At 43.3% G+C, this 24,076-nt stretch overlaps 1 protein-coding gene across 1 annotated transcript in view; it reads left to right on the forward strand.

Annotated features, from left to right (window-relative positions):
- The first annotated feature begins 13,379 nt into the window (after window positions 1-13,379).
- mmp24 (matrix metallopeptidase 24) overlaps window positions 13,380-24,076 on the forward strand; it is a 74,676-nt gene continuing 63,979 nt past the window's right edge. Inside the window, exon 1 of the mRNA XM_056400647.1 lies at window positions 13,380-13,679. Within this exon, the coding sequence (XP_056256622.1) occupies window positions 13,545-13,679 (135 nt within the window). The 5' untranslated portion in view covers window positions 13,380-13,544. The remainder of the gene's footprint in view (window positions 13,680-24,076) is intronic.

Below are 24,076 nucleotides of genomic sequence, written 5' to 3' on the forward strand. Positions count from 1 at the left end.
GCTAACCGTAAGCTAACCTGTAGCCTATGGAGCTGTGCTGTGCTGTAGCCATGGAAACAAACACAGAGCTGGCGTCGTGGTGTGTAATCTGCTTTTGTAGGTGTGTTGCTGCACCACTGATAATGAATGAATGAATGAATGAATGAATGAATGAATCAAGGATACACTTCAATAGTAACACTGAATGTAAACATAACTTAACTAGTCATTCATTTAAAGTGACTCATCAGAGGCCGACATGCATAAAGCATCTTTACTGTAGGATGTTTTTTCATAGATCCAATTAAGTAGGACACATTTTTATTTGCTAAATTTAGCAGTTTAGATCAACATGAGTCCAAGGTTCCCTCTTTAGGTGGCGGCCCAAATGGAGCTGGCCCAGATCGCTCTTCGTCAATATTGTGCTTCAAAACTGCAACGCAGCAGTCTACTGGGGTCAGAGCAGATGTACTCAGACTTTCCCTTTTCCCATCACCTGACTGCCCCACCCATCCACACACCTTGCTCCCACTTCTCGTCAGCCCTTTAGCCCCACCTGCGCCGCATTACCTATTATCAGCTCACTTCCTTTATTCATCCTTAGTCGGATGTGATGTTGCCGCGTGCCTCATGTTTTGTTTCTGCGCTTTGACTTTTTGCCTGTTTAATGCACTTTGGATTGCTGCCTGCTCCTGACTGGATTTGTTTGGACTGCCTGCTCTGGTTTTGACCTTTGCCGGCCTCACTATCCCATAAGCCTTTGTACCTCATTGTGTAAATAAAATCACTAAACTATTAGCTGTGCCTCTGGCGTCTGCAGTTGTGTTCCTGTCACCTTGCTAGCACCAGTTGTGACGGTAGCAGAACCTGTAGAAATATTCAGGTAAATTTTAAGTAGGTGAAAGGTTCTTTCGTCTCGGCACCAAGATGCATTCAAAGTACCGAAAGTAAAACCAGAATGGCCCCTTTCTGGATAAAGGGATATTTTATTATGATTATTGATGCAATAATTATTTTATATCAATTTATCACTTTAATATTGCAGCTGTTAAAAATGGGGCTAATTGAAATTACTTTATATACTACTGTGCAAGCTACAGCTACAGTTTTATTTCATCCCAAAGTATAATAATATATCACAATTTATTTGTTAATTATATTTTGTGTTATTACAAATAACCGTAGTTACAACTCTGTGTGCTAACGTAAAAGTATGAGAAATAAGAGCTTTCTTTAACGTGAAATGAATTATAAACCTCTCGGTTGGTCCTTAAAGGGATTTAACGCTGCAGCTCTGTTTTTGTTGCTCAGTGTGTTGTTTGTTTCCTGCTCCTCTTGTGTTTCTCCGGAGAACGTCACCCAGCTCAGACTCATCTGCAAAGGAATCTCCCAAACACTTACACCCTGAACCCAGGGGCTTAACGTGAATAGCTGGTTACTGGTTTGCCAGGCGAGCACGTTGTTTGACATGTGTGCGATGCCTGGTTGTTTTTGTTGGGTAGTCGTGGTTACAGGTTTACAGGTTGTCGCTCCTGGTTGTTTATAAGGTCGAGGCGGACCAGGTTTTTTCTGTCTTTGCCACATGTGCTGCATTCCTCTTCACAGGCCAGACTTTGTTTTGTTAAATCCTGGGTGTGACGGACAGTGGATTTAACTTTGCACCAAAGACACTGTGTTGTGTGGTACGTTACTGCAGTGCTACAAGACGTAAGATTTTCAGGAATCATGTGACAGATACCGGCATAGTTAAAATGATTTAAATGTAACGCTACATTTCTTTGAGTTTATACCTGTCAGTATCTGCCGCATCTGAAATCAAGCTGAAATAATCCTGTTTCCTGTCATCCAGATTATTTGGTTCTTCAAATGCAGTTTGTGGATTGATTTGTTAATCCTGGATGAAGTTTTCTTGAATATCAGTGCGCTCTTATTTTGAAACAAATATGGTCTCTGGCCTGGGATCGTGTTTGGGGCCCCAAATTTGGCCGCACGGTTCAGGTGGGTCATGCCTGTAAGGCGTGGGATCAGGTGTCAGTTTTAGGTCCCCACATAAGGTATCAATACACCTGCTACAAACTGACAGGATTGCCCCCCTGGTGTAGTCTCACGGCTACTTTAGAAAAGTCCTACATAATTAGAGGTGGATTACTTACTCAGAGTATTCTCTTTAGTACCAAGGGAAGAAACGCTACAAAAAGCCACAGGGACACATTTGTTTGATTGTGGATGTCTGAGAAACGAGGAGGTCCTCTCTCTCTCTCTCTCTCTCTCTCTCTCTCCGGCAGAGTGACACAAAAGCCAGCGACAGTGATCAAGTCTGAAACATGACCAGCGAGGCTTGTGTTACCTCGTCTGCCCGTCACCGTTTACTCGAGTGTACCAGGAACTCTCTCCGATAAAATATTTAATAATGACTTTAATCTATATATTACTAAATCACTGAGAAGATGTTGGTGTACCCGCTCACTGTAAACATCACAGAGCGTCCTGCCTCGATGCACCAGCAGCATTTCCTGCAGCCGCACACTGATTGTTGTGCATCTCGATGTTATCTTCAGGATGCAGCGTTCTTCCTGTCGCACACTGCTATTTTCTGCTGAGTGTGTGTGTGTGTGTGTGTGTGTGTGTGTGTGTGTGTGTGTGTGTGTAGTATATCAGTGAGTGTCCTTGATACTCTGTGTTTTGAACTGTTTGTGCCTTGAGTGTATACAGAGTAGGAAGCCTGGTGTATTGTCCTCTCAGCAGTCTGTGACGGGTTTAAACTTTCTAATCAGGATTTAGACGCTCCAGTCTCTGCCAAACAACACAGCAACAACATTCAGCCACTGAACTTTTTAATCATTTCAGTGTTTTTCTCTAGGATTTTTTTCAGCAGTGGGGGGCATGCTCTCCGGGTGGCGGGGGGGTCGGTGGGGGCAGGCATACACAAATGACCAAATGAGCAGTTGACAGCAGATTTTACTTTCAAAACCTATTTATTGGCTGGCCAGTTGAAAATGGCTTTTATCGCTACCATTGAACTTTTACAAAATATATCTCAGCCATATACAATGTCAAGAAAAATAAATACCTTTTGTTTGTGAAAAATAAATGTTACTTCAACTCTAACCAGTTGAAAATGTAAAAAGTAAAAAATAAATAAAACAATAACGTTAAATAAATAAAAATAATAAATAAACATATAAAGATCAGCTAGATGAGGCTGTAGAGTCAGTGGCAAAGTTTGTACCCAGGCTCATCTCTCTCCCCTGCACCTTCACCCAGCTCTCCCGCTGCTGATCTCCTTCACTTTGTTTAACAACTCCTCCCTGTCTAATGTTACTTGTCTAATAAGATTACATTAAAAGTGTGAGTAACGTAACGCTAACAGCGTTACATAGTTTACACTCACATCACATCTGGTTACAAGTGTGAACATTAAAATACTATTTTTTACCTAACCATCATCCTTTACGAGTCAGTAAAAGGCTTATGATGCTACCTGACTAGCGTCTTCTTCATCTGTTGTCTTTCTCTTCTTAGAGAAGTATCTGAACAAGCTCATCTGAAAATGCAGTCAGCAGTTAATACATAATGACGTGTAGATATTAGCTTGATGCTATCAATTAGTTTACCCAAGTTAGCGTCACTGAGTTGGCTAATAAGTCTACCTTTTCTCCGGTAATTCGCTGCCTTATTCCTCACGACTACACTTCTCTGACTCTCACCTGGTGCCTGACGTGACGTCACTTTCAAGGCCGCGCTCTCGCGAGTAATTAACTCCAATAGGATCCTCCAACCGCCACTGCTAAATGAATGTAGAGGAAACACTGCATTTATGTTATGATTGCTGTGCAGCAGAGATATAGCCACAAATGCAATTTGGTGAAGTACACACGGAGGGACTCAGCCATTAACGACACATTATAAGACGAGACTAACAAGGTAGCAACTACTCAATTTTATATGATGTGTACTTTACAGCATGGATAGGATGTGTCTGACCAATCAAACTGCTAGCGACTAGCGCGTCTCACTGTATCAGTAATGTGTGAGCTCCCAACTCGCTTTGTGAACCTTGTGTGGAGCGTAGCAGAACATTTTGCCGACATGTAGTTAATATATAGTTGAAACAGCTGGAACTCACTCAGCCTGAATTCTGTGTACTGATCTGATGTCTGTCTTTGAGCTGCTTAGGTCAGTCGCAGCTGTTTCCTCCTGTGGCACCGTTTGCACACTGGCTCTTGGTCGTCTGTAACTTGACTGGACGTAGCTTCTGTACCAGGCTGTAAACATGTTTATTTCTGCTGTAAAGTTGGGCATTTTAACACGGGAGTCTATGGGCACTGATTCGCTTTTGGAGCCAGACTCAAATGGCCATTTCAAGAACTGCAGTACTTCAGTGTTGGTGTCATTTTTGAGCCCCGGAGGTCTTGACGTGTTTGTTTCCGCAGCACTGTTGTTGTTGTTGTTGTTTACATTGCCTGCCTTCTTCTCTCTGAGTGTGTCGTCAGACTAGAACACCTGTAGGGTTATTATACTGCCCTCGTCAGTCGGCATCTTCAGTAGCTACGACATCTACGGTACCTGTGATACTGTAGAAAAACAACATGACATTCCCGACCACCAGACAGCTCAGTTAACGCACCTTTTACAGAAATACCACATCCAATTAAATAACTGTGAATGAAAACAAAACACGGTGCTGGAGCACGTCTCATCCTACCTTTGTTTTTAACTGCCTGCAGCACTGGGATTAGTTTCTGTGAGTAGTGTTTCACTAACACCTCAGGAACTATTATGTGAAAACTGGTAGAAAACATGGAGAAAGATTTAACCACATGACTCAGAGACGAGGAGAGACTTGAGCTGGAGTTCAACCTCTTCAGCCTTAATGTGACTTTGGAGTCGAGTCTTAATCCTCCACATCACAAAGAGACTGTGTTTACCACCTGCATGTCTGAGCAAAGATACGCACACAAACATGCAGTTTGTGTACATATTTGTGTGTGTTTATGTGTCTTTCAGTCGATGTGATGCGTAGGAGACACATGACTCATAACACAACATGCCACAACATTTAATTCTCCACAGCTGTGAAAAACAACACCTGTCTGTTGTTTTCTTTACTCTGCTCGTCTCTCTTCTTCTTCTGTCTGTGTTTATCTTGTGTTTCTTTACGTTGTTTCTCCCTCTGACTGTTTTCTTCAGTCTCTCTTTACCTTTGTTTTACAGTGATCTCTAAATAACAAAGTAATTGGAAAACAATACTCTTAAGAAGGAGAATCTTAAAAGAAATAAACTCTGTAAGTTAATCACTGATGTGAATCTGTGTGTGTCGTAATTTCTAAGATAATGTGAGAAATGTGACTTTGTTTTGCTGCACAGTGATGAATCTCGTTATTAAAGACTCGATAATGAAAATAATTGTTTTGATTGTAAATGTGTTCAAAATTAAAAGCAGAAATTCTTTGCATTCATGTGTAAATTTGAATTAAAGTGAGATTTTTTATTTATTTATTGTAGTTTTAAGTCCAGAACCTGGAAAACAACATGTGCATGTAAACGAAATAAACCAAACTGGTGCATAAACATTGTCCAGTTTGTCTGATACTGAATTCATTCAATAATTTTGCAGGTCAGTGGAGACAATATGATGTGTGTGTGTGTGTGTGTGTGTGTGTGTGTGTGTGTGTGTGTGTGTGTGTGTGTGTGTGTGTGTGTGTGTGTGTGTGTGTGTGTGTGTGTGTGTGTAAATAAGACTTAATTGAACTACATCAGAGTGCTGCCATCTTGTGGTTTAAATATTCAACTGTGACACACACACACACACACACACACACACACACACACAAACAGAGTGCACCTCACTGCTCTCTATAGAGTTTATTAACAGCTTTATAAGTTTTTGTGTAAACTGCCTCAGCGACCGGCCCACCAGAGAATTCGTTCAGTTTCTGAGCATTTTAGTCCTATTTTGCAAATTATGTAGAAAAATATATTGTAAAAGAAACAAAGATTCAATGAAAAGAGAAAACAGTTGTTGTTTAATTACTTACAGAAGCACCACTCAGTTTGATAGCTCCCAGTGATTTTAATTTAAGTTAGTTCTGTTTGCCTAATACCAACATCTTGTGTGTGTGTGTGTGTGTGTGTGTGTGTGTGTGTGTGTGTGTGTGTGTGTGTGTGTGTGTGTGTGTGTGTGGGAATAATATCACCACACACCCTCGGTGTCGTGCGACACATAATTCTCTCCATGAAGTCAGATTGATCCATTTCTTATGCTCTCACATATAAACAGTGTCACTATATTTCAGTGAATATTGTGTTACAGTGAAGTAAATTAAACATGATATGCACAAAGCATTGAAGTTTTATTTATAGATATATAAAGATAGATGGGTATTTTTGGGCTTTTTGCTGGAGAGTTAACCTTCAGTGAGCTACATCAGAGTGCTGCCATCTTGTGGTTTAAATACTCCCCTGCGTGACACAGCAGAGGGTCAAGTTTTGTCGTTCAGCTTGTGACCATTCAATTCTATTTTGCACATTAGAATAAAAAAAAATTAGAAAAAAACTTTGTGGTCCTTGATTTACTTTTTATAAAAAAGACATTAAGGGTCAACTCTGTTAAGTCGGGTTAAACACGCCATGGGTGCAACACACAGGTCTTTCGTCTTTTGATCCACCTCCTGTAAAAGAGGGAAGCGCAGCATGACACACACTCACATGTAGGGAAGCCTCCCCACCATCCTCCTGAGAGCCAAAGATATCCCTTTTTATTTTCCTCCACTTCCGTCAAACAGGAGATTTAGTTCAGTGGGCCAACTCACAGCTGGAGTCTGCCTGTCTCTCTGTTGATGTGTGCTAACTTTAGACTCCAGTGCATTTCAAAAGGGCAAGAGACCTGAATTTTCCATCTTGCTGCCAGGTATGTTTACTACACACTTCCACACTGCACATGTTTTCTTCTTGGATCTGCGCTGGCGAGACAAGATTGATAAAGGTGGATTCATCAAACCAAATAGTAGTGAATTCATGCAGCGACTCCACAACTATAGTGGGTTCCCAGTTTTCAGACCTCACGAACACACACACACTGACCTCTCTCAGCCACTAGTCAGGAGGAAGCAGGACCGGCGACAGCAGCCCTTTATTCTCATTAGCCCAGCTGTTCGTCCATTAATGACCTGCCTATCCTCACCTGATTGGATGAGACGGGTGAGCGCGGGGGGGGGGGATCAGTCTATCATTTGATTGGCTGAGAGTAATTGTTACAATTACTCAAGGTCTTACAGCTGACGACGCATATCAGAGCGAAAACCGAGCCACAAGGTGGACGGAGCCGCCTGCAGAGCTCAGAGACAGGACTGTGTCGAGGCTCAGATCTCAGGAAGGTTACACACAAAAAATTATGTCTGCTGCACTGAAGGTTCCCAAGAGCGCAGCGGCCTCCATAATTCTTTAAGGGAAGACGTTTTGGCGGCCGGCTCTGGGTACAGTCCTGGTTGCTCCAGACAAACTGAACAACCAGGGGAGACGGGCCCTCGGGAGAGAGAGGCCTTGTGTGGAGATGGTAAACAACCGTCACTGCAGCGCTCCACCGATCTGGGCTTTATGGCAGAGCGGCCAGACAACGCCTCTCTGGAAATCTCCACAAGAGGATCTCTGGAGCTCAGATAGAGAGACCATCAGGTTCTTACCAAGGCCCCTCTCCTCTGATTGCTCAGTTTGGCCGGGCGGCCAGTTTGAGGTTGAGTCCTGGTTGCCAGTGTGCTCTTGGGAACCTTCAGTGCAACAGAAATGATTTTAGCAGGAAGCTGCAACTTAACAAAATGTGGAAAAAAACTGAAGGGGTCTGAAGACCGTGCAGTTCTGCTCCTCTTAATATTTTAAGAGCCTCGTCTGTGTCGCGTGTCCTCATTTATCCAGCAGAGAAGTGCTTAAACAAATCTTAACTCTCAAAACAAAAGGACTGAACATGAGGTTTCGCTGCTCGCCGCTGTCAGAAAAGCACAAAAGGTCAGTTAACAGTTTAAATCCCTGTGTCCTGATGGACGGTTTGAATAATTAATGAAGGAATAGTGTGTCTCTGCCAGTAAACACAAGTTAAAATCATTAAATCAAAACAGAGATGAGTGTGTGATGATATAATAGGTGTTTAAGTGAAGTAGTGACAGACATTTTGTGTCACACTGCTGAGGGACATCTGCTGTAGAGACAGATCTGTTCAGCTGCAGTCCCTCCAGCCAGTCATCATCATCATCATTATTATTAGTGCTTTTTCATTCTGTCTAATCCCTTTAACCGTCTGCGCTGCTCAGTGCAGTTGGTGTATATGTTTACTGGATAGGCTCCCTCCATAGTTACATCATATCCCAAGTGCTGGTGAATGTCTGTTGACGCCGAAGGCTGCGGAACAGAAGGAGTCCCAGTACTGGACCAGAACAGAACGTGTCATCTGCTGGAAGAAGTGGGTCACAACCCAGAAAATTAGAGGCTGTTATAGCAGAACAGGAGGGAGAGGGAGGTGTGAATTGGCTGTCTGACTTGACTGGAAGACAAACAGGAGATGAGAGGAGAGAAATCAGGGAAAAGAGTGAGGGGGGGCGACTGAAGGACAGGAGAGGATGGAGGTTTAGAGACAGTGAAAAATCAGAGGGTGGGGGGGGGGTGGGGGGGCCTTGTGGCCTGCTGGTCGACAGGCAGCTTTATTGAGCTGACACACGATGACGGATGCGGAGTGGGAATGAAGTGTTGCGAAGGTGGACAGCTGACTCGCCAAGGTGAGGATGAAGGGAGGGGCCAGAGAGGGAGAGCTGAGCGACGGATCGCCCGAGCAGGAGATTCATGACTAATAATAATAATAATAATGATAATGTGGATGTGTCGGGCTGCTGGCTTCATCGCTTGTCTCAGATGGTGTTTGTTCACACACTGTCTGTCAGTGAGCAGGGAGGATTGTGGGTAAGGACCGTAGTTCGATTTGTGGTTTGAGGGGAAGCCAGTGTATGTGTTTATGTATGTGCTAGAAAAAGTACTTTTTCAACTCATCTTCATTTCTTAATTAAAGTTTTATTTCTGCTGCACAAAATTGTAACGATTATGCAACAAGACGTATCACGAGTGAAATAAATCAACGCCACGACTGAGTGTTTCCACCTTGGAGCTGCAGTGAACCAGTGACAGATTCAGTCAGCCAGGGTTTCATACGTCACAAACCGAAGGAACCAATCCTGTCAACTTGAGGGCATGAGGGGGCGGGGCTAAATAAACCTGACACCTTGTTATTACAAGGAGCAGTGGTCATGGTTTAAAAGAAACCAACAGTGACTTTATGTGTTTAAGTCCCACTTTATTTTGACCCATCCATCCACCTCGTCCTCCGCTCTGTCGCTCTGTAACAGCGTCTCCTGCCTTCCTCCTTCTCTCCTGATGGACATGAGTCATAATTCCTTCAGCTGCCAGAGTCTTTGTCACGACTGATTCTGTCATTTTTTTCCTCAGAAGGAAAGTGTCTTCTCTCTCTGAAGTTTAAGGCTGACTATTCTTTTTCTTTTTCTTTTTTTTGATGCTGCCAAATCAAGTCTGAAGTCATCAAATTTGTAACGCTGAGTCCGGGTCACGTGACTTGTCAAAATTGATCAACAGTGAAGTGGGGGCAGGCGCTTCGCGAGCTGAGTGATCGAGATGGAGTGTGAAGGTACAGGGGGAAGACTCAGAGGATGAGAGGAGGAGGAGGTGTTGACCATCTCTCATCAGCACCTCCTCTGCTCTGGCTTTGTTTCTTCTTCAGGGTGATCACATGGAAAACCTTCAAAACTTTGACCTCTACTTCCACAGCTCTCCTGTCTCCTCTGCTTTAAATATTTCTATATGCTATCAGCTAGCATCAGCATTTCAGCTTTGTTGTTGTGTGAGAAACTGCGGCAACGATAGCAGCCTCCATAGCAACCGCCATAGCAACAAACCCAAAGAAAATCCTCGTAATAAGGAAGAAACTAAAGATGGTGTACTTTCACCAAATGAAGATTGTGAAAATAAAATGCACATTTCTCCCTATAAATGTTTTCAAGACGCCGTAACGCCGTTGTTTGAGGTTGTCACTGCGGGAGTTGGCGTGCAGTGCATCGCTCGTGTTTCTGGACATTCATAGGATTACGTTTTTTGTAAGATATATGAACGTTTTCATGAGAATACGTTGCTGTGGATCAGTTGACCGCTTTAGTACAGACTGACTGTTTGGATTCTCATGTAATTTAGTTCAGACATTCACGTTCCCCTTGGGATGAATTGTAGTAACGTTTTTTTTCATCTAGCGCCATCATCAGGTCATTTTAATGAACAGTTTCATGTGTTTAGTATTTTGATTTATGACAAAGTCTGCAAAACCAATGACATTCCCATCCGCCTCAGCTGGATGTTTTATTTATTTTGATTTAATTTTTGATTATAAAATGTTAGCAAGCTAGAATGCTGAATATGGTAAACATTATAAAAGCTAACATGCTTAACATCAGCATGTTGGCATTGTCATGGTTCCCATCTTAGCATGCTAATGTTAGCATTTATCTCTAGCCAATTAAGTTTATTTGTATAGCAACTCTTGACAACAAAGCAATTCAAATGAATGAATGAAAAGACATAAAGACACGGGAGAGTCAAATTTACAGTGAGGTGACAGTGCAGTGCAAGATATGACAAAATAGTTTAATAAGTTTTAATAAAACACAGCAGTGTAAAACGCAGCCTCTTTGCATTTTGTGGGAGTTTGTTCCAGACATGTGGAGCATAAAATCGAATGTTGCTTGTCGATGTCTCTGGTGACAGTAACAGGTTTGTGCCGTAAGATCTCAGGGGTCGAGACGGGTCATAAAACAGCTGCAGCTCCTGATCCTCATAACCTATACAGGAGAAACAAAGCAGTATCGAATGTGTGCGCTTACATGTATTTGATCGGCCACCTCCGTATGACGTTGCACTTCATTGTTCAACCTTTTTTCGCCGGACGACCTTGTGTGTTGTTTTTTCGACAGAGGCCTCTACGCTGATTCTGCTGGACTCGTTTCAGGCCTGAGTGTTTTCTGACGCAGGGCTGAACGCAGCCTTGGTATTGTTTTTAACATCGCCGTGATTTCTCCAAACATCTTTTCATTTTTATTCTTTCCTTACCTTCACTTCTCTCCTGCTCTTCTTCATCTCCCCTCTTATACTCAACCTTGCTGCTGCATTAATTTCCCTTTCACCCTTTTGCTTGCTTTTCCTCCTTTTTCATTGTATTGCACAGACACCGAATACATCACTTTAAAGGCAAAAACAAAGAGGCATCTCTTCCCCTACAGAACATACACATGTTTTTCTAAGAGTCCACTTGAGGACACATGCATCAGGAATCAACACTCATTTATAATCTAAGAGCCTGTGGAGAAAATTGCCATGGGATGACGTTAACAGTGACTGCTAACTCCTCTGAGCTATTTCTGAGTCCACATTTCTGAAACTCTGCACATTTGATTATATGGTGTAGATGTGTAATTTAGCCGTACAAGGTTACCGGGCCGACGGCTCCGATCAGCATGGTGACAGAACATGAATGAATGAACCGATGTCATTCACAGAGTGCTGGTCTGCAGGACTGTCACTAGATTTCCTGCTTCAGCAGCTACACGGCATTTTAAGTGAAAAGCAATTACAGTGCCTGTGGTGTACTGGGAGTTTTCTTCTGAATGATGAATCTTTTCTCCCCCTTTCTTCCCCTGCACACCACGCTCACATGTACTCACAAACACTTTATTATGAACACCTGTACACCTGTCTATTCGTGCAATCAGCCAGTCAGCAGCAGTTTAATGCATAAAACTTTGACCGTGACATGATTGCTGGTGTCAGACGAGCTGCTGTGAGTGTTTTTGAAATGAAGATTTGCTGGGATTTTCTCCACAAAACAGTCTCCAGTTTTTATTCAGAATGAAGCCACAAACAAACAAACAAACAAACAAACAAACAAACAAAAACATCCAGTGATGAGAGAGGTCAGAGGAGAATGATATAAAATATGAAATCCAGGCTATGTTTATGGATTTGGGGTTCAGACAAACAGACAAGGATTACTTCCGGGTCATTTGACCCAAAGGTGTTGGGTGGGGTTGAGGTCAGGGCTCTGTGCAGACCAGTGAAATTCTTCCACACCAAACTGAGAAAACCATGATCATGATGAAACGCAAACTGATGCCGCCAAGTTGTAAGAACTCTGTAAGATAACAGTGTGTGTTGCAGTGTTTGAGAAACTGTTTTACTTTTTGAGAAATGCGCTTTCTGGTTGGAGAGTTAGATGTGTGTGCAGCTGCTTAGCTTAGCTTAGCCTAGCATAAAGACTGTAGTTACTTTTCATAAAGATGGATGTAAGCCTCCGTGACGTCACCCACAGGTTTCTGAAAAGCGGTTTCGAAGCTGAGAGTGAGCTGCTCTGCTGTCGCCATCTTGGCAGTGTCTGACTCCCAGCTAATCCAAACATGGGCAAAGAGGAGGATGTGGAGCTGAAACTGCTGGTTTGTGTTAAACATACGCTCACCCACCTGTCACTTAAAGAGGCCACGCCCTCAATTCTGCATAACTTTAGTCTTTAATAAAATGTAAACAGGTGAGTTATATAAACAGGTGTCATGAAGGAGGAAATTAGATTGAAGACCAAAACTGTTTTTGTACCAGGCTGTAATCATGTTTATTTCTGCTGTACAGTTGGACATTTTAACATGGGAGTCTATGGGGACTGACTCACTGTTGGAGCCAGACTCTAGTGGTCGTTAGAGGAACTGCAGCTTTTGGTTCTTTCATGTTGGCTTCATTTTTCAGCCTCGGAGGTTGCCACTTATGTCACATGCAACTTGTAACGAGGTGACATATGAATTAGTGGGTTTTGGACAGAGCCTGGCTGTTTCTGCCTGTTTCCACTGTTTGTGCTAAGCTAAGCTAAGCTAACCATCTGCAGGCTGATCATGAGAGCGGGGGTCAGTCATCCAACTCTCAGCAGGGAAGCGAAATCAAGGCATTTCCCAAAATGTGGAACTGTTCCTTTAAGATTTCCCCTCACTGGGAAACTAAAAGTAGATACAAAACAATTTGAATCACAGTGGGAAAGAAATAAAACGCAGAGGGCGGCATTCTTTATTTCCTACCAGTTGTCAGTTGCTGAGAGTTAGAGTCGCGCCTCTAGCGCCCTCAGTGTTGGCACAGCGCTACTGCAACAACATCCATCACATCTCTCTCTCTCTCTGCCTCCATCCACCCCCCTCCCCCCCCCCCCAAGTCTCCTCCTCAATTATACCCGCGCGGACCAACCTGCATCCGCGCCTCACTGTGGCCATGCTTCCCCAGCTGTTTCGCTGCACCTCAGTGCGCCTGCGCAATGGGCTCTCGTCAAGTGTAGGAAACCAATAGCGCGTCTTCACTGGAGAGAGTGAGAGACAACACACGGCGAGAGGAGGAGAGAGACGGTCAGAGCAGACGGGATGAAGCAGGAGCACACGGGCTGTTTCCCCCGGTAAACAAGCGGAGCACGAGCAGGGGGGGATTTCGGGGACACAGCCATGGCGACGGGAGGAGGAGGAGTGAGGCGGAGGAGGAAAACGGGGCTCCCGGGATTCTGCTGGAAAACCTGCTACTTTCCCATTTTGTTCTGGGTCGTTTCCGTGTGCGGAGAGGAGAAGACGTTCATTGTGGAGGTAGGTAGCCGGCGGGAGTCCCACTCTGAGCGGGCACAACACGTAGGCGCACCCCCCCCCCCCCCCACACACACACACACACACACACACAAACACACACACACACACACATCCATGCACGGGTATCTAGCAGAAAGTGGGGTTTATTTGTGTGTGTTTTCATCTCTACCTTTCTGCCCCCCCCCCCCCCCCCCCCATATCTGAATGCACAGGCATGATAATCAATCCCCTCCCTCCTTTACTCCATCAGTTCAGTTCCAATCCGCCTCAACCTCAACGCGCGCAGGTTGGAGCGGACTCGTGCGCTCCTCGGGATGTTTTCATGCGCTTTTCCACCTTGGTTTTTATTTTATTTTTTTAATTGAATCTTATTTTGTTTTGTATCCCCTCTCTGATCCTGCCTTCCCGAGCCATATAAGTGATATCCACTATCCACCCCTCCCGTGAGGAGAGACAGGGAAATAAAAGATTCAGAGGGATGAATAAATGAGAGCAGAGGCGCGGGAGAGCAGCGCTGTGTCTGCCCGACCGAGGAGCGATCCTCGCGGTGCTCTTTTGTTTTCAGACGCTGGGACGGCGCGCGCACTGAAGCTCTCCAGCTGCAGCCCAGTGAATTTTTTCGTAATTACAAACAAAGGTGGCTTAATTGCTCATTAGGTTCAGTTCAGTTTTAATGCTTCTTCTTTTTTTTTTGTCCTCCGGCCGCAAATAATTAGCTCCTCCGCTGGTTTCGGCTTTCGGCGGAGGAGGGGACTCAGTCCAAGATGGTGAGGTGCCAGGGACTGTGTCAAACACCCTCATTAGAAGCGGCCTCAGCACACACGTTGCATGGCTGATTCTCTGGCTGCTAATTATTCTCGTTCATGGGTGATCCGGGGTATTGATGCCACGTCTCTTGTGCGCACTTGGAAACACACAGCGGACGCGGAGGGTTAATGTGCACATGCAAATGATTGCGTATTATAGGCTGCTACCTTCTGTTGGCTGGAGGAGAGACTCGGTGTAATGAGCTGTCAGGCCGTGTCCATAAATACCCATCAGCGTGCAGAGAGCTTTACAGTGAACCTGAATGAGCTGCTTTCATGTGTGCTGAACAAAGCATCTCCAGACCCCCCCCCCACCACCATCCCTCCATCCCTCCATCCCTCCATCCCTCCCCTCTCTCCCATCACTGAGTCCAAATATAGCCTCTCTCCATAATTTATGGAAATGGCAGGAGTTGGAGGAGAGAAGCAGAAGAAGAGGAGCAGACAGATAAATTCAGTTTAACTGAAAAAGAAAAATCTTTTTCACAGATGTTGAGAGAAAGTTCTTTGTCTGTGAAACTGCATGAGATGCCGCTCACAGTCTTGTTGTTCTGGCTTCAGGAGGTAGAAGTCAAAGCAGACATGTATAAATGCATTGTTTTTGCTGAATATGCATGATACCTCCCTGAGAAATTTGGGTCATGTGTTATGAAATGAAAAGCTCGCAGCGGGCTCTCGGCTCCGGGAGACGTGATGGCTTGGTATTTAGTGATGTTTGTGTTGCTTGTGACACTTTCATTCAGACAAAGGAAGCGCCTGTGGCTGTGCTGAGCGTGGCTGCTAACAGCCGGGGTATGTCATGGTTGCTGTACAAAGGATGAGATGTTTTCACTGAGCCTGGTTGTTTTTTTTTTTCCCTGTGAAATCATAATCCCCCTCGTGTGCTATTGTTGTTACATGTCATGCTAATGTGGCCGCACACGCAAACGCACTTTTTTTGTTTTTTGTTGTTGGCACAGTCCAAGCTTTGATCACAAAATGTTTGCCGAAGATCGACAGAGAAAAATGCGCCGCTCGGAATCCGTCAGTCAATATTTCAGCTGATGGACCACAAAGAGATTGTGTGAAAATGTCTCAGGGTAGCGTAGAGGTATTCACAACTGATGATCATTTTCATTATTGATTCATCTGCTGATCTCTTTCTCAAGTAATTGTTTAGTCTAAAATATCAGAAACCCATGAGAAATGCCCCCAAAAAAGTCAATTCAAATCAACTCTCCAAAACCCAAAGATAATGGGTGATTGATGATTAATTATCTGTCAGTTGACTAATTAATTAATTGCCTGACTGTTGAAGCGAGAAAACGCCAAGATATTGGTGGATCTTTACATCTCCTTCTGCACAAAAACAGCCAGAGCATGTTGAATTTAATTAGTTTCAGGTAGAATTTATTTTTAAACCATGACCAGCTCAGGTTGTGAATTGGATTAGTGTATTTTTTGCGTTAATTGTGGGTGTAAAATGAAATAAATAAATGTTTTCATGTTAAAAATGGCAACAAAAAAAAACAGTAGTTCCTTCTTCACACATTCAAATCTCCTCAAACTAGTTTTACATAAACAGTCACCTCAGAAATAATACCACTGAAATAGATTCATTTCATAAGAGCAGTTGCTATAATTTCTTCCGTCCATATTTCCAACATGTCCAAATGATATCGTGATGTTTTCAATAAATCTTCCCCTGTGAAGTCACAGCCAGCCAATCAAAACGCGCTCAGCCTAAGCATCAAGGTTTCTTTGTGTTGCGCGGCGTAGCCTCATGAACCAGAGGAGATGGCGTTTATAAAGATGATTGCAGACTCTTGATGTCGTAATTGGGGTCCTGTTTTCCCAAAGTCAAAAGATTCAGTGCAACAACAAAGACGTGATGGTGTTGGAAACGCAGCTCACATGGTAATCTGAGCGAGGACGAGGGCTCCTGGGGTGGATCGTAATTGACACTGATTATTATATGCATCTCTTGATATTTGTGGGTTTAATTGGTAAAGGTTTGGTGTGCAGGTCGTCCACCAGCTGCCGGCCGCCTTCTTGTTGTGTTTGAAAAAAAAAGAAAAGGCTCAGAGACGCTGGTGGTGCCACAGGGACGCTGTGATCTCAGAGCTCTTGTAGAAATGCAGTCGGTCTTTTTTATGACAACTCTGTGGGTGGGGCTGTAACTTTGGTCGCAGAGGTCATGTCTCTGTTGGGCCTTGATGTTTTTTTCTGTAAAGCTGCATCAAAACATGTTTTCATCAAGTCTCAGCTGTCATATATTCACTGATCTGCCTCACCTGGTGGTGTGTAAAGCAAAGCTTTGATGCTGGCATGTAATGAGGTGTAAAGTTGTTTTCTGTAGGGGAGAAACTTCGGTTTCAGCTCCTTGTGATCTGTGCAGCGTTTCACATATGGAACATTACAAACACATTATATTGTCTATATAGACACTGGAGGAAAAATCCACCCTTACAGCTACAGTCTGCAGCCGTTTCTATCAGGCATAATGTTTCTGACGTTCACCATCTTGTGTGTTTGCATTTGCTAACATTTGCTAATTAGCACTAAACACAAAGAACAGCAGAGGCTGATGGGAATATCATGAGCTTTACAGCTATTTGGTCATAAACCAACAAATATGGGAGGAATTTTTATGTGTGCCGATGGCGTGAGGAGAAAAGTCAGCAAAGTTATTACAAATTCATCCTGAAGGGGAACACGAATGACCGAACCGAACTTCACGACAATCTAATCAACAATTTAGACAGAAATGTCAACCTCATTATAAACTGTCCGGGAACCATGAATGTCTGTACGTGTCTTTGCATTGTAAATGTAGAGATATTTCAGAGCCACACTGCTACCTATCAGATATAAGAAACAAAAACCTGAAACATAGTTTAAATACTTGTATATTTGTGCTTTAAAAAGAAGTGATAACATCCAGCTACCTATAAACGCTTTTTGCCTTTGAATGGGTTCAGACGAAATTTATACAAACTCGTCTCTTTGAAAGACGCTGAACCTTTTACAGCGAGATGTTGGTGCTCCCAGCATGCTCAGGAGCAGAAGGTGTCTCCAGACTGGACTGTATTGATTGGCACAGAGGAAGAGACACGAGGTGAGGATGCTGTGTGAGGGAAAACGGACAGGTGTAATGCAGGTGCTCTAAAAAAAAATTAAAAAAATAGTTGCAGCAGCAGATGCTCAGTGGTGCACAGCTCATCGGGGACATTAAGTTAAGCTAATTTAAAGCCCTGACTACAGCAGCTGCAGAACAGTGGTAAGTCGTCCGTACATTCAGTGGCACATCGCAAAAGCAGGGACTTCTGGTGGTGAATTCAGCGTATGTTTCCCAACATGTAAACTAATTTAAGAATAGGGTTACTTTACCACAAATGAGCAGGTTCTAGTCTCTGATTGGGCAACGTCTTGTCCGTTATATCTGTCAACACTGCATGCAAATAAAATGCAGTTTTTTGAGCATTATAAATACATGAGGCTCCACTGTACATTATAAGAAAATGCTATAATGCATGAAAACACGCCATCACCTCTTATGGAAACGGTTTAGTTGGTCGTCAAAATCAATCCGTTTTTACATCATTAGTTTGCTTCAGATAAGATGATTAGCATTTAGCTTTAAAGCTGCAAGTTTTCATTTTTTAAAGTTCTCATATTTTACACTTTTCCTGTGTTTTATTTGAAGTGTTGATAAGAAGATATATTTGTGTGTTTGAAGAACCAAAAACAATCTCAGTGTAGTTTTACATCTCCTCTCTCAGGCTTCTCTAATACAGCAGATTTCAGGTAAAAACACTCAGAGAAACCAAATCCTGCAAGGTTTGGATGGTGGGTCCAGGTGGGCGGGGCTTGGTGACTGCTTTGTTGTGACATCACAAAGTTCCAGAAGTCCTGACGGCTGGTTTTAAGGCTCAGTTTCTGAATACAGGCTGTGTGCGTTTCTCTGAGGACTGAGGCTTTGATACTTTCACAGTATTAATATAGAAGCTAGAGCTGATCTATAATCACACTACACATGGACACAGACCTTTAGACTGTATGAGACCTTTAAACCTGCTATGTTAGCACAGAGAAGCATGGATTTCCTGTGTGTGGCGTGGATCATGTTGGTGCTTATTTTCTCGCTGAAACAGAATGAGGTCAGCTGAGTGTACTTCCTGTCGGTGAGCGTCGGTCGTCCATCAGCCCCACACTGAACCGTGCGAACACGTCTGACCACCCACCTCACCTCGCCTCCAGGGGTTGTGGCGTTAACGCAGAAGCACAGAGCTCTGCCAACCTCAGCCTCAGTAATCACAGAGGCAGGATGCGGCTCAGGACTGAAGCTGGCGCAGTGAAAACATACAGTAGATGGTTGGTTAGTAGACGAGCAGAGAAAGAGAGAGAGAGCGAGAGAGAGAGAGCGATGGGAGAAGAAGGCGTTCGGCTCTTTGTCTGACTCACTGGTTCATGCTCCTTTGTCTGCTTGCCTGTTTACACAATAGGTCAAATTACTGTGCTACTACTGTTTGTGTGTTTTGGAGAGAATATTTTTGGCTCACAGGTGTAAACAGCTGTTTTTTGTGGCCGTAGCTGTTGTTGTGTTGTTGAGCCCTTTTCTGTCCGGACGTTAGCGACTGCCCCGATGCTGTCAAACGATCGATCGGTTGGTTAAATTGATCGGTTAATGAGCAAAGGATGACAGTGACTGAGTGGTGTTGAGATGGATCATTAAAGATTTTTATTTTTACTTTTTTTGTTTTTGTTAATTAAGGTAATAACAAGCATCTGAGATTCATGAATGTTCTGATTTTCTGTTTCGTTGTTCGCTTTTCAATCGTGATGTATGACTTCAGTAGGTTTAGTTTTTCTGCAGTCAGTGTACAGTCGGTTTTTCATACTGTAAATTTGTGGGCTGAAAAACCTAAAACAATTAGTCGTACCGCTTCTCGTTTTAGGGTAACATGTGTGTGTGGGTGGGGGGTGGGGTGGGGTGGAGCCAATCCCAGCTGACAGTGGGCGAGGGCGGGGGACACCCTGGACAGGTTGCCAGTCTCTCACTGACACTTAGAAACAAACCTACAGGTGGCTCAGAGTCCTGGTCTGTGGGAGGACGCCGGAGCATCTGGTGGAAACGTGAACACTGTGAAGCAACTTCCCATATGATCCGTGTTCATCTAAAAATATTTATCAAAGCCACACTTTGTATTTTTATCTACATAAGTAATAACACACTTGTCTTCTTACAAATGAAAAGTTGAATTCAAAAGCATTTAAATCATGTAAATACACTCAGGGACTTTGCAGCTGCAGCCTCAGTCGGTCTGGTGTGACCAATAGTATCTGGTGGCTAACGTAACGTAACGTAACGTAACGCTGACTCTTCACGTGTGCTGCTGTTACAATTTCAGCCTTATCCCACATATTACACATAGTCTACACAGTCTCACTTTACTGCAGCTTTAAAGCTCAAAATTAACGGTTCAGTTCATATCCCGGTTTTCGGTTCGGTACGTTTTGGGGCGTTAACAATTTCAACAAATAAAAAGAATAGGAAGACAATTCAGGTAAGGAACATAAACCCGTCTTCATTGTCAAGTCTTAATTAAAAGAACAGGTTTTCTATTTAGTGCAAACACAAAATGAAGCTTTGTTATTTTTATATAAAAAACGACCACATCACATTCTAGACTAAAGTGCATCAGAAATCAAACACAGGGCTGCAGATCTCTCGCTGTAAACACCCCCAGCGCTTCAGTTATGGATTTTGTTGTGTGTGAATCTGCATGCAGAGGCTGTTTAACTGCTGCAGGGAGAAGGAGTTGCTCCTTCCCACCCGAATCTCTCCTCCCGGCGTTGTCGACGGACACACCGGGGCGATCTCTTCTGAAACGCTTCATTGCTGCCTTCACAAGCCACACGTGTTGCACAGGTAAACACTCAATCAGTAATGCTCCCATACAACAGACTGAAACCATGCAGGTGGATCCTCGAACTCTGCTTAGTTACTTACTTCTTACTTGGAGAAGTTTCACAGCATCATTTCCACAATAACTGCAGCCTCACGAAACATGAATAGCAAAACAAACAAGTCGGATTTCCTCACTTGAACCTTCCTGCTCCTACTTTAAAGTCATAAACAAACAAAACAATTTGTTTAGCAGTCACAGTGATCCAGAGGCACGGGGGGGAAAAAGCCACTTTCTTTAATGTCAGTGTGGCTTTAGAGGAGAGAGAGCAAAGGGCCGCTGAAGACACACTCCTCTGAGTATTATGTCTGTATCTGATATAATAGAAAACTGAGATATGGATTTAGTGGGATTTCACACTAGGCCTGTTTTTTATTTTTTCTTCCTTCTTCTTTCTGTGCGCAGCATCATCAACTACTTTTGAAAAGACTTTTTCTGACTGTGGAGTTGTACTCTTTCTTAAAAAAGAAAGAACCTTTTACAAAATGGCTGCATGTACCTGGCAGAATGATGATGTTGATTGTTGGTCAGGACGAAAACAACAACAACAACAACAACGACTGTGATTGAAGAGAACGCTGAAGCCGAGGACGATAACAACAACAACAACAGTGATTGTGATGCAAGAAACAACAGACTTCATAACAGTCAAAAAACGAAGAAGAAAATCCTGTTGGTGATGAACATGACTAAGATGATGATGATGATGATGATGATGATGGACATGAGGCATGCTGATGGTTTTATGAGATGAAAGTGTTTCCAAACCTCTCTGGGCTTTTTTTGTCTGTTTTTCTCCCTCCCTCCCTCCCCAGAGGAGAGGAGCTCGGGGAGGGGGGAGCTCGTCCCTGGAGTGTTGTAAACACTACATTACACCTGAGAAATGGGCTAAACGAGGCTGCAGTGCTGCACTAATCAGAGCTGTGTGTGTGTGTGTGTGTGTGTGTGTGTGTGTGTGTGTTGTGTATACACTGTGTAGGCGGCTGTGAATTCACGGCTGTTACTAGTAGTCTTAAGCTTTGTCCTGATTTGCCATTCCTGGAGCGAGGCGTGCCTCATACTCGGGTCTATTTTTGCGATCAGCAGCCGCTCTGCGTCCAGAACATTTTGGCTTATTGATCAACACCCTCATTGTTTCACCCCCCCCCCCCCCCCCTCCTTTATTCAGGCGTCTCTCTGTCTCTAGTTTATTTCACTCCCTCCTCTCCAGCCATTGTCTTTGTCGTCCGCCCACGCGCACTTTACTGCACACTCGGTGCAAGCTGCAGCTGTAAATAAGAGGAGTTGTCACTGTGCATTTGATGAGGGCATTGTGCTGTTTGTACGCAGCGAGCCGAGGACGAACTACATTTGAAGAACAGTTGAAAGTACCGAGAGAGAGTGCGGGGATACGGGGATGTGGTGCATGGTTAGCTCAGCCGAACTCAACAACCCTCTTTTTTTTTTTAATAATTTACATGCTTTTTTAAAAACACTATGATATAAATTCATAATATGCATCACTGCCTGATGGGTCCCTCTATTCTGGCCACTGAGTCCATGCACAGTAGAGGTCTGGTGTAGATATAAATCATCTGTGTGAGTTTTTATTCAATTATATTTCATCACTTTTTCTGTAGCAATTCATCAAACACATAATAAAACAAAAATACTGAAAAAAATACTTACAGAGCTGATTATGAACTCTGGTCCTTTCTAAGTGCTTTATTAGTTGTAACTAATGGTTTTTATTAATAGTCAATTATTATTTACACATGATTTATAACCCATTAGTAAGAGCAGCTTTTCCAGGTTGCGAAAGTGTCGCTGGAGTCATCAATAGTCATGTCATGAATAAATGGTAATAAGTCATTAATAATAAGGGTAATAAACCATAAACTCTGCATCACCGCCTGCAGCAGCCATCACATGGTTGGCAAGTCGTCTGCAGTTAAAATGTGAAGTTATTATAAAAATTCATTAAGTCTGCAGTTGTAAATGTAAATTAGTTCACAGCAGGTGTTCTGGTGACAAATGCATTAATAAAACTACACGTGCTCACGTCTACATTATATTGACTTATAAACCTTGTGCACACCGCTCATAAACAGTATAGGGGAGGGTGAAATGAAATGTTTTTTCCAGGTCAGAGGTCAGTTGGGACATTTAAAGCGTTTGACTTGATGAACTGAAGAGCTAAAAACAAAGAATAGTAAGTGTCCTGTGAGTGGAGGATAAACACCAGCCAGCAACCAAAAAACTGTCGTCAACAATAACTTGTAGCTGCTTAATAATAATAAAGCAACAATAAAAGTTTAATTAGCATTAATAAAACTCACTGTATAATCCTAGAAAGTTATCAGAGTGCTCTTTGAAATGAATTGAAAAGTTAAACGGCTGCAGTCAGTTACTTGTCTACTTTTAACCACGGCTACAGAACTCTGTTTAAAGGAGCTATAATGTAAGTTTTGCTATTGCTACATAGCTAACGTTAGCATTAACAGCTGTTTACTTACCAATGAGGAGGAAACGTTGAGAGTTCAGCATCTAACTTCATTCCCTTTATTCACCAACAGCTGTCTCCAGTGGTGGAAGGCAACGCTCTCGTTTTGCTTCTATTTCCATCAACTTGTTAGCATGCTAACCAGCTAGCCCGTCTCGTCACTTTCTGATACCGAGTCACTGTAGCATCCGGTCTGCCCTGAGGAAGTAGCGCCTCTCAGAGGAACGTGTTGCAACCTCTTGTCTTTTTAATGCAGCGATGGTGGTACGTAAACAGCTGCTAATGCTAATCACACAAACTTACAAAAAGCTCCTTTAAAAAATAAAATGAAAACAGCATCACAAAATCCTACAAATGTCTTGTTTCGTCCATCCAGGAGTACAAAGCCCAAAGATGTTCATTGGTTAAGAAAATATTCACATTGGAATCCAGAATGGAAACTTTAGTCAGTGATTTCTTTTGGGGTTTTTTTTGGGCATTTTTTCCTAAAATATTAGTTTAATGTGCAGGACATGTTAACAGTCCCTGTTCCTGGCCTTGCAGATGACTAGCACAACACGCACAGCGTCGTTGTAGCCTGTCGAGCAGTAAGTTGCACTTGTAGATGAGAGTCCAGCCGAGAAGTGGAGCCTCACAGCACGAGACACTGAGCAGGACGGAAAATGCAAGTGCGGCTCTAATTAAAAATGGATATCGGGCAGGAACGTGTCTGTTATGAGGAGAAGCGTCTTGCGACTTCTATAAGCTCCCCGGGTGCAGCGCAGAAGGACTCGGAGCGTGGATTACGTTTCATCACTGTGGCGGCACAGGAAGAGGAAACAATTTCACACCAAGATGTAAATTTAATTACAGTATGTGCCTGCAGCTAGTGCAGATCATCCTGGTGTAGCACCATAATGTTCATCACTGATCATATGGTAATTAAATTGTTTGTCATTGTTTTGTTTTTTTAACCTACATAGGAAATCTTCCCTCTGGACTTTTTTTAATTAAAATAAAAGTTGCACTAAAAAGGCAGCATGGTAGCTCAGAGGTCAGAGTGCTGAATGGAGGTTCTGGGTTCAGGAGCTTGAGGAATATTTGCGACGGTCGATCTGTTTGGACTTTGCAAGTCGTTTCCATCTCCGTGTGGGTTTCCTCCTGCAGTTCTCCTTCCACTGT

Source organism: Seriola aureovittata, chromosome 2 (genome assembly GCF_021018895.1).
Source record: "Seriola aureovittata isolate HTS-2021-v1 ecotype China chromosome 2, ASM2101889v1, whole genome shotgun sequence".
NCBI lineage: Eukaryota > Metazoa > Chordata > Actinopteri > Carangiformes > Carangidae > Seriola > Seriola aureovittata.